Below are 11345 nucleotides of genomic sequence, written 5' to 3' on the forward strand. Positions count from 1 at the left end.
ATGGAGACAACCGAGCACTGGAGGTGATCCTTGGTAAAGATTGCCACTCCCCTATCGTTGGAAGATCTGTCGTGCCGAAAAAGGTTATAACCAGAAAGGTTAACATCAGTATTCAAAACACTCCAACTTTTTTTTCTATCGTGTTATTGACAGTATGTTTGTTTATTCCATGTATAACTCCGTGTTGTTGTTTGTGTCGCACTGCTTTGCTTTATCCTGTCCAGGTCGTAGTTGTAAATGAGAACTTGTTCTCAACTAGCCTACCTGGTTAAATAAAGGTTAAATATATATATTTTTTAAACACATCTCAGTAATGACCAACACATCTGGATTGGAGCTGTGGAACTGCACTTTCAATTGATCCATTGTAGGTAATAAGCTTCTAGTGTTAACGTGCAGAAAACCCAGGCTTTTACGAGAGCAGAAATCAGTGAATCAGATATCAGAGCACAAGTCAGAATTGGGCCTAGCAACAGTAGAGGGGCCAGGCTGTACATGCACATTTCCAGATATCATCAACAGTAATACAATCAAGGCACCACATAGTACAGGGAGAGCTCTGCAGTGCTGATTTATAACATTTGAATGTGCATCAGATGGCAACAAGATCATATTGTACAGAAATTTCATCAGGTAACATGAATACAAAGCCGGTGAGAGGTGATTAGAATAGGATGAGAGGCCAAAAGTCTGTGTAACCAATAGAGAGTCAGAGTCCTGAGTGTGGGAACAAACAGCCTGTCCCACAGTTGGTTAAAGAAAGTTTGTAGTCAACAAAGTATGCAGGAGTCACGAGGCAAATAGCAAAATGCACAATAAAAAAAATATATAAATAACGACTTGGGGCAGATTCAAAGAAAGTTGAAAAGGATTTATTGTTTTGTTGAATAGTCATGACTGGTTCGAACCATCCGTCGTGTTTTATTGCAACTTAAAGCAAACCTAAGATCAGTTTAAAGATCCACCGGCGTCATTGACGTAGGGGTTTAGCTGGACGTTACTGACTGGTCTTGGAACTGTGACAACGGGCAGCCTCTCCCTACATGGCACGATGGGATTTGCAGTGATTTTGCCAACACAGCCACCAGATATGTACACAGTCTTGGACCCTTAACCTTTAAAAAAAAAAAATGGACCATCGTATTTGTTGATTGAATCAGACTTCATTAATATAATGAGTAATCCAGGAATGTCAAGTTCATTGAGAAAACTTGAGAAAATAGCAACTCTACAGAGTGCGGCTAAATTACTTCAGGACACGGTCTGCAGAGCTTCTCCTCGCCAGGCTATAACAATATGTGGTTAGCTGATAGGTGAAATACCTATCCAGGCATTGTAAGAGCTGATAGGTGAAATACCTATCCAGGCATTGTAAGAGCTGATAGGTGAAATACCTATCCAGGCATTGTAAGAGCTGATAGGTGAAATACCTATCCAGGCATTGTAAGAGCTGATAGGTGAAATACCTATCCAGGCATTGTAAGAGCTGATAGGTGAAATACCTATCCAGGCATTGTAAGAGCTGATAGGTGAAATACCTATCCAGGCATTGTAAGAGCTGATAGGTGAAATACCTATCCAGGCATTGTAAGAGCTGTCAGTAGTCAGCAACGTCTAAGCATAGGAACACACTCCTATTGCATGTTTCAGCCGTTATAGATCACCGATGTCATGACCTCATCTGGAACACATTGCCCCTCCCCTCCCAACAGAGTTCCCAGTTATCTGGAAAGCACCATGTTGATCCGTTTGTACATGTTCAGGTATGTTTACACACGATTTCCGACACCACTGGCCCGATTTTGACAAAACTTGGGTGAATGATGCGTCCTGCCATTTAGAGATCACACTGATTGACCAGACGGTGGCGCTATAACAAGAGATTGAAAATGCAAACTTTGAAAGATCGCGCCCTTCACCCCGTTTGACCTAAAGTCATGAAATGCAGGATATAGATCCTTCTACTCACAAGGAACATATTTGCGGGCCTCCCGGGTGGTGCAGTGGTCTAGCTAGCTGTGCCACCAGAGATTCTGGGTTCGAGCCCAGGCTCTGCCGCAGCCGGCCGTGACCGGGAGGCCCATGGGGAGATGCACAATTGGCTCAGCGTCGTCCGGGTTAGGGAGGGTTTGGCCGATGCACTGCGATGCAGTCTCATCGCGCACTAGCGACTCCTGTGGCGGGCCGGGCGCAGTGCACGCTGACCAGGTCGCCAGGTGTACTGTGTTTCCTCCAACACATTGGTGCGGCTTCCAGGTTGGATGTGCGTTGTGTCAAGAAGCAGTGCGGCTAGGTTGAGTTGTGTTTTGGAGGACGCATGGCTCTCGATCTTCGCCTCTCCCAAGTCCGTATGGGAGTTGCAGCAATGAGACAAGACTGTAACGACTACCAATTGGATACCACAAAATTGGGGAGAAAAGGGGGTAAAAAAAAAGGAACACATGTGCCTCAGAGAACCATAAGGACCGCCATGATGGATTTTCTGCCACTTTGAATTGAGTGAAAAACCCTTAAAACGTTACTCCTCTGCAACCGAATGACTGAATCTGCAGGAAACTTGATAATGGTGTCCCTCTATGGACAAAATTCTCGTAAGGCAATATATTCTAGGCTAGTAATTTAAAACATGGTCACTTTAAAACAAAACATAGCCACCAATAAACATTCCCGGTGGACATGGTCAGGCACAAACGCATATTAAAATCACTTACGGATATTCGTATTGTAACAAAATACTAACCAATATTACTTGAGGGGGACTGTGTCGTACATATCCAGCAGCACTTCGTCCTCTGCCGCCTCCATGCAATGTACACTGTATATGGAATACAAAGTGGGCTATTTTACCCAGAGTCTACAGAGGGATTCTGTGATGTTTGCCCAGAGTCGACAGAGGGATCCTGTGATGTTTACCCAGAGTCGACAGAGGGATCCTGTGATGTTTGCCCAGAGTCGACAGAGGGATCCTGAGAACTGATGCCTGAGAGGATGGAGGTGTGGAGGTGATTCAGTCCTCTGTCTGAATGACTTCTCTCTCCACCTGTGTGGATTTTCTCTCCGCCTGTGCGGGTTCTCTCTCCGCCTGTGCGGGTTCTCTCTCCGCCTGTGCGGGTTCTCTCTCCGCCTGTGTGGGTTTTCTGATGACTCTTCATGTTTCCTGACTGAGCAAATCTCTTCCCACATATGTCACATTTATAACGTTTCTCTCCAGTGTGTGTTCTCTTGTGTACAGTCAGCAGTCCTGACTGAGCGAATCTCTTCCTGCATAGATCACAGCTGTAGGGTTTCTCTCCAGTGTGCACTCGTTGGTGCATTTTCAATTCTACTGGCTGAATAAAGCTCTTCCCACATTGATCGCAGCGGTAGGGTTTCTCTCCTGTGTGCCTACGCATGTGTACATTCAGGGATCCCATGTGTGTGAAGCTCTTCCCACATCGATCGCACAGGAAAAGAGAGTTCTGTCTGGGGTGTACAAGCTGGTGGGTTCTCAACTCTCCTTTGGAAATGTATCTCTTCTCACACTGTTCACAACTGTAAGGTTTCTCTCCGGTGTGTATATGCTTGTGTTTAGTCAGGAATCCCGATGAAGCAAAGCTCTTCCCACATTGATCACAGACATATGGTTTCTCGCCTGTGTGTATACGCTTGTGTATATTCAGGTTTCCCGAACTAGAAAAACTCTTTCCACACTGATCACAGACATATTGTTTCTCGCCTGTGTGTATACGCTTGTGTATATTCAGGTCTCCAGAACTAGCAAAACTCTTCCAACATTGATCACAGACATGAATACCCTCCCACATGTGTTTTCTCTGGTGGTGTCTTGCTAGGTCTTCTGAATGAGCAAAACTCCACTCACAGTGCTTACAGCTGTATATAGCACAGCTACGAGGTTTCTCTCCAGTGTGTGTTGGCTTATGTAAAGTCAGTGTTCCTGAGTTAGTAAATCTCTTCCCACACTGATCACAGACATATGGTTTCTCTCCTGTGTGTGTTAGCTTGTGTTCAGTCAGGGAATAAGCTCTCGCAAAACTCTTCCCACATTGATCACAGCGATAAGGTTTCTCTCCTGTGTGTGTTTGCTGGTGCCGTTTCAACTTCACTGATGTAGGGAAGCTCTTCTCACAGTCTGAGCAGTGGAACGTCACGCCAGTGTGTGTTCGCTTGTGTTCAGTCAGGGAACAAGCTTGAGTAAAACTCTTCCCACATTGATCGCAGCTATAAGGTTTCTCTCCAGTGTGTGTTCGCTTGTGTATAGTCAATTGTCCTGATGTACGGAAACGCTTTCCACATATAGGACAGCCATATGGTTTCTCTCCTGTGTGTGTTCTCTTGTGTCTAGTCAGTGTTCCTGACATACGGAAACTCTTTCCACATATAAGACAGACATATGGTCTCTCTCCTGTGTGTACTCTTTGGTGCCGTCGTAGGTTTCCTGATTGAGTGAAACTCTTCTCACATACATGACAGCTATAAGGTCGCTGGATCACTTTCAACCCTGGAGCCTTCCCAGATGATAAGTTCTTCCCACTGAGCGAGCGATAGTTAGGGTTGTCCCCTGTGAAACAAAGACATGAAGTTAAGGTTCCTCACATGTACCAAAGTATTTCACAATGAACTAGTGTTGAAGTATCTTCCCCATCCAACACAGATGAGCTGCTATACAACACTGAATAGTTACGTTTAGCAAATATGGCTCAATAAATAAATATTGATCCATCAATGAACTGTTACAGAAGCAGATTGTAGTCTAATACAAACCATTGTTCCTACTTGATGACGTCGAATCTGAATCTCCATATCCCTTCTCTTCTCCTCCTACTCTCGTAGTTCCACTCAGCTCCAGTGTTTTCCTGCAGTCAACCAGCCGCACAGACACCCTCTTCAAACCCAGTAGTAATGTGCTAGCGGGAGAGGCAGGACCTGGGGACTCGGGGAGAGGGGAGGCGGGTGGGAGAGACGTGTCCTGAAAACCACAAAAAAGAGAGCCAGTATAAAATCAGGAAGGAAACACTCTCCTACTGGTCCAGAAATTTAGAATCCTCAAAAGTCTCAGCAGTATTTCCGTGATCCCTCTCATTCTCTGGACCTCCAAATATAAAATGCATTAAGGAGACTACCTGAGCTTCCTCCTTTGACTTTATCCTCCAATGAATTTATAACAGGAGGTCCAGAGAACGAGAGGAATCAAGGAAATACTGCTGAGACTTTCTGGGAAATACTCACACCCCTCTGCCACTGCTCTGGGGTGTGGTTCTCTGGAGCTGCCTCCAGCCCGTTGCTAAGAAACCAATCCTTGTTTTCCATGTCCCATTCTTCATCGCAGTCTGTAGCATCATCATCAGACTGGCTGTGACTCATGGGTGACACAGTAGATTCTTCCTGTATCTTTCTGATGTCATCTTTCAGTCGGAGTAACCAAGACATTCCCTGCTCCTCCGATTTGACCGAATCTGCATTTTCCCACATTTCCTCCATGATTTTACGTCGCAACGAGCGATGGTTCTTTCCTTTAACTTGGGAGCCATCAATTCCACAGCGTTCACACAGGTAAAGTAAATTGTCCTTGGTTAGACAGTTTAAAGTCTGTTCGATTTCATCCAACAATGTTTCCCTCTCTCCACTCATGTTGTCCTGCTGTTGGGAACAACAATGCAGTCAATGGCAAGATAGCAGGAAGCCCATACACTTTAGATGACCTGTAGAAGAAGAAGACAGCAGGAAGTCCATACACTGTAAATGACCTGTAGTAGAAGAAGACAGCAGGAAGTCCATACACTTTAGATGACCTGTAGAAGAAGAAGACAGCAGGAAGTCTATACACTTTAGATGACCTGTAGTAGAAGAAGACAGCAGGAAGTCCATACACTTTAGATGACCTGTAGTAGAAGAAGACAGCAGGAAGTCCATACACCTGTAATAGAAGAATGATACATTACAACACAGTATTGACAGTGTAATATTATTATTTACCAGTGTTCTCCTCATCAGCTAATTCAACTACTTCTAATCAGCGAGAAAGAATCTTTCAAATAAAAAAAACTACACTTCCTGTAGCAGTTTGTCACAGATCCATACGCTGTTTGTGCCTCCAGCTGAACTACACTTCCTCCCCAGCTAATTAACACAGGTGTTCAGAGCACGTTAGACAGCTAATTAACACAGATGTTCAGAGCACGTCAGACAGCTAATTAACACAAGTGTTCAGAGCATGTTAGACAGCTAATTAACACAAGTGTTCAGAGCACGTTAGACAGCTAATTAACACAGGTGTTCAGAGCACGTTAGACAGCTAATTAACACAGGTGTTCAGAGCACGTTAGACAGCTAATTAACACAGGTGGTCACCTATGTCTTCAGTCAACAAGCGATGTAACACGAAGACACGGCCGTGTGGGAACCCTCAGTCAACAAGCGATGTAACACGAAGACACGGCCGTGTGGGAACCCTCAGTCAACAAGCGATGTAACACGAAGACGCGGCCGTGTGGGAACCCTCAGTCAACAAGCGATGTAACACGAAGACACGGCTGTGTGGGAACCCTCAGTCAACAAGCGATGTAACACGAAGACAAGGCCGTGTGGGAACCCTCAGTCAACAAGCGATGTAACACGAAGACAAGGCCGTGTGGGAATCATAACCCTACAAAGCAGTGTGTAACTCATTCAAACATTTTTTTTGAAAATAATTTCTTGCTGATATGAAAGATACAGTACGTTCCTTATGTTTCCAAATACGTACAGCAAGTAGTGTTCATGTTACCAGCAAGCGATGCGTGTTGATGTTTACAGCAAGCGATGCGTGTTAATGTTTACAGCAAGTGTCAGGCCTCTTAAACACTCCCCCAGTCAGAAGATCCTATTGAGGATAGTTTGTTATCAATAAAACATCACAATACGGTACAGAACGTTCCATTTGGCTGCTGTGGGGCAAGGGGACCACCAGCTCCACTAAAACCCTTGACAACTACGTGCCGTTTTCAGGGGATTGTTAAATAAATGTTGGTTTTAATATCATCACCTCTTAAGCGCCTAGTCAGAACTACACATTTCGAATTATTCCACGTGTATCTCTGTCAGAGTTATACAGCAAGTAACTGCATGCTTTTCATGATCAGTAAAAATCAATGGATCATGTATTTTCAGATATGTGAGGGTAGGCAGATCCATTTGGCATGTAGCTAGCTAGCTAGCCAAGTAAACAACATGTGCCATTTGTATTGATGTCGTGAGGCTACCCTCAAGTATCTGAAATTACATGATCAATTGGTGTTTACTGCTGTTGCCCATCTCGATTGATAAAGCAAACGGACGGCCAAACCCTCCCCCTAACCCGGACGACCCTCCCCCTAACCCGGACGACCCTCCCCCTAACCCGGACGACCCTCCCCCTAACCCGGACGACCCTCCCCCTAACGATGCTGGGTCAATTGTGCGCTGCCTCATGGGTCTCTGGTATCGAACCAGGATCTATAGTGATGCAGCTAGCACTGCGATGCCTTCGACCCCTGCGCCACTCGGGAGGCCTAATGGCGCCCTTTTCTTGAGCGCAAAACAATTCACATTTCTTGCCCCCATTCATTTAACGCGGAGCACCAGCAGAAACAACAATTATCACAAGACCACTTCTGGTTACCCTCACCGATTCCACAGCACCCAACTCTGTTTGCACCCACCCTGAAACCACAAATGGATCAGCCAAAAGGCAAGAGTCCACTTCTTCCAAAAACTTCACTCCTACCATCACAGACTCATCGTTATCCTGACCCTCGGTGCCTCGGGCTCCGAGAACTTCACCACACCGACCACCTCTGATACTACGCCCTCATTCACTTCCATTTCTCCTCCGGTCTTCAGCTCACCCTGCTTACACTTTCTATCATTCTTCTTTAACAAACCATCGCCCTTTTCCCCACCATTTTTAACCAACTCAAGCTCACCCTCTTCCTCCTTCTCAAACCTCCTGCCTCTCTTTGCCCCTCCATTCCTCCTCCATATTCCAAGTATAAGTCTCCTTATGATAATACTGCACTTTTCCTGACACATCTTCAGTGTTTGACAATCAGCACAGATCGAAAACGATAACACTTCATGAGGAAACAAAATAGCAAAATGAAGCATTGCAATTGATTTATCGAATTTGATCGTCAAAATTCTAATGATCAGTCTTGAACCATAGAGTATGGAAAAGCATTGTCAATTGAGAATCATTTTTCTTTTTGTCACAATTCATGCTATCACAACAAGGAAATGAAATGGCAAACATGACAAATTATTTGTCATTTAAGCATTTACATTTTAAATGTATCAGTGTTGTACTGGATAGTACCATGGAACTTAAATATCAAACACAGTTTGCTATTTATTTTGTAAATTGGCAGACAATATGCATACTCAACCATGAAAATACCAATTTAGGAAATGCATACCCAGGTAGGAAAAGGAATTGCAAACATTATATTGATTTATCATTTGTCCATTTGCAATTCCAATTGAGTTTTGGCAGCTAAACGCTTCCATACACTCGCCCGACGTAAAGAACTGAACTCAGGCCGACTAATGACGCCATCAACATGGCCGCAACCTAATAATCTACAAAACTTCCTCCGGTATTATTTTTGGAGCAATTCATAACGTCGTTTAAAAGGTATCGACATGAAGAAAAAATAACGTTATGGTTCATTTGAGCTATTTATATTTTAAAACGGAGCAATATCAGACCAGCTAACGTTAAAGGTTTTACAAATATATACCTTAACCGACGACTAGTTGTGCATAAACTTCCGTGTCATACTCACAAACTGCCGGGTTTGTTTGAACCTCACAGAACTAGAATTTGTAACATTATCGTCATAATTAGACTGTAAACATTCCTCGTTCATGAAGGTACAAAAACATAAATCCGGCTAAAGCTGTTGTTGAACAAAAGCTAGCCAACTGACCAGATTCCTTGTAGAAAAGCCAACTACGTAGTTAGCAAGTCTCTGTCCCCCGTTTTCTTCCACGTGGAAAGGCAGGTAGGCTGTATCTCGTCAGTTTCGACTAATGGTCATTTTCTACGGCGCTGTATTGTTTTATATTGAGATGAATATCTTGCTTAAAAGCTACTAGCTCGACTCTTAACTGGCTACCATCTTTAATAGCAGGGCAGCAACTTCCGTTTTGTCTGGTTTTGTGGCGTTCAGTTACAGGCCAGAGCAATCGAGTATCGACAGAAGAGGAAGCGAGACATCCCATTCGCTGTTTGTTTTTTTTGGGACTCTTGAACACGCCACTTCAATACAGCTACGACTTTACGCAGCAGGTTAGGATAATTAATGTAGCAGGTTATGAAAATGCTTTACTAACCTGCTACGAAGTCACTTAAATTGAAGTGGGGTGTTTTTAGGGAGTCCCGTTTTTTTCTGGTTCAATGAAAGTCCATGAATTAAGTAGATCAGAACTGATCATTTTCCCTCAATGGTTTTCAATGGTAAACAGAGCCTGAGTGAACTCGATCCACCCTATTTTATATAAGTAAACGTATTTTTCAGTGGGGTTTATTGAAAGTTGGTATCCAACGTTAATAGTGTATTATCACCACCTACTGTACTGGAGGGTGGGCCAGAGAACCTGCCAGCCTAATTTGTCTTAAAAATTATATCAAAATATTGGCGATTGTAAAAGTATATTATACTCAGTAAACACTTAACTCAATTTCTAATTCTCTCATTCTGAAAATTAACTACATACTTTAGAGGGAAAACATCAGTTCACATCACAGATAGTTAGTTCGTTAGCTAGTTAACATTTCACAGATTGCCAGGGTCCAGTAATCAACTAACGCGTTACAACTTGAGGAACGGCAAGGAGTCTATAACAGTTACTATAGCGGATTGGTTAGGTTACTAACGTTAGCTCATCTGATGTTGTAACGTTAGCTAGCTGTCTGACTTTATTAACCAGCTAACTTTCACACCATAAACTCAAATATTTGTTAAGTTTGCTAATGTTGCTCAACATTTCTCTGGCTAGCAAGATATTTAACAATGCTAACAATACTTGTTCCACCACTTTTCCCCACTGAGGTAAAGACAGTTTAAAGTTGGATAGTCGATGGATATTAGCGCTTTCAAACCTCAATAGCTTTCAAATCACTTGAGCCACAGACTCCAAATAAGCGTCACTATGTTGAAAAATTGCACACAACATTGCACAGGTCTTATTTTCACGATTTGAACATTAATTTGCGTTCCAAAACTAATAAACATGTGGAAATGTGAGCAGCATTTTGTATTCCTAGTTGAATTAGTTAGGGAGCGTAAACAAAGTACAAACTCTTTTTACATTTGAATTTCAATAGCTCATTGGTCATGTGACCTACTTGACTCAAACAAGGTTCAGAACTTCCACCGACTACCCTTCTATATTGCACACCCTTTAGTTTGTCCATTTTCATCTCACAAGATTTTAGATGAATTTTTCAACATTTAGAATTTCAATAGCTCCTTGGTCATGTGACCTAGTGACTTCAAACAAGGTTCAGAATGTCCACTCAGTGGGTCTGAACCTTGTTTGAAGTCATTAGGTCACATAACCAAGGAGCTATTGAAAATTTACATTTTGAAAAATTCTGGTAAAATCTGTGAGATGAAAATGGACAAACTAAAGGGTGTGCAATGTGCCCATTCAGTGGACATTCTGAATCTTGTTTGAGTTATTGAGCTCAAACAATGAGCTATTGAAATTCAAAAATGTAAATAAATTATTTAAAATAGTGCGAGATGTAAATCGACAAAAAATAAATGTGCAATGTGTGTCTATGCCTTCGAGTTAGCTAGAATCAGTTTTGAAAGTTTTTGGAGTTTTTAAAAACATTTTTTATATTGTATTTAACCAGGTATGCAAGTTGAGAACATGTTCTCATTTACAATTGCGACCTGGCCAAGATAAAGCAAAGCAGTTTGACACATACAACAACACAGAGTTACACATGGAGTAAAACAAACATACAGTCAATAACGCAGTAGAACAATAAGTCTATATACAATGTGAGCAAATGAGGTGAGATAAGGGAGGTAAAGGCAAAAAAAGGCCATGGTTGGCGAAGTAAATACAATATAGCAAGTAAAACACTGGAATGGTAGATTTGCAGTGGAAGAATGTGCAAAGTAGAAATAGAAATAATGGGGTGCAAAGGAGCAAAATAAATAAATATATACAGTAGGGGAAGAGGTAGTTGTTTGGGCTAAATTATAGATGGGCTATGTACAGGTGCAACAATCTGTGAGCTGCTTGACAGCTGGTGCTTAAAGCTAGTGAGGGAGATAAGTGTTTCTTGTTTCAGAGATTTTTGTAGTTCGTTC

General features: G+C 42.7%; 1 protein-coding gene across 2 annotated transcripts; it reads right to left on the reverse strand.

Moving 5' to 3' along the window:
* Positions 1-850: 850 nt before the first annotated feature.
* Positions 851-9172, reverse strand: LOC129843480 (zinc finger protein 345-like). Of its 2 annotated transcripts, none has more exons than XM_055912216.1 (4): positions 8943-9172; positions 5227-5637; positions 4762-4966; positions 851-4558 (listed from the first exon to the last, which is right to left on the reverse strand). In XM_055912216.1, exons 2-4 carry the CDS (start codon positions 5626-5628, stop codon positions 2910-2912), a joined length of 2256 nt encoding a protein of 751 aa, XP_055768191.1. In that variant the 5' UTR covers positions 5629-5637; positions 8943-9172; the 3' UTR covers positions 851-2909. The 2 variants fall into 2 exon arrangements, with proteins under 2 accessions (XP_055768191.1, XP_055768190.1); XM_055912215.1 differs by having other exon boundaries at positions 5227-5914.
* Between the last annotated feature and the right edge of the window lie 2173 nt (positions 9173-11345).

Source organism: Salvelinus fontinalis, unplaced genomic scaffold, assembly GCF_029448725.1.
Source record: "Salvelinus fontinalis isolate EN_2023a unplaced genomic scaffold, ASM2944872v1 scaffold_0144, whole genome shotgun sequence".
Taxonomy (NCBI): domain Eukaryota; kingdom Metazoa; phylum Chordata; class Actinopteri; order Salmoniformes; family Salmonidae; genus Salvelinus; species Salvelinus fontinalis.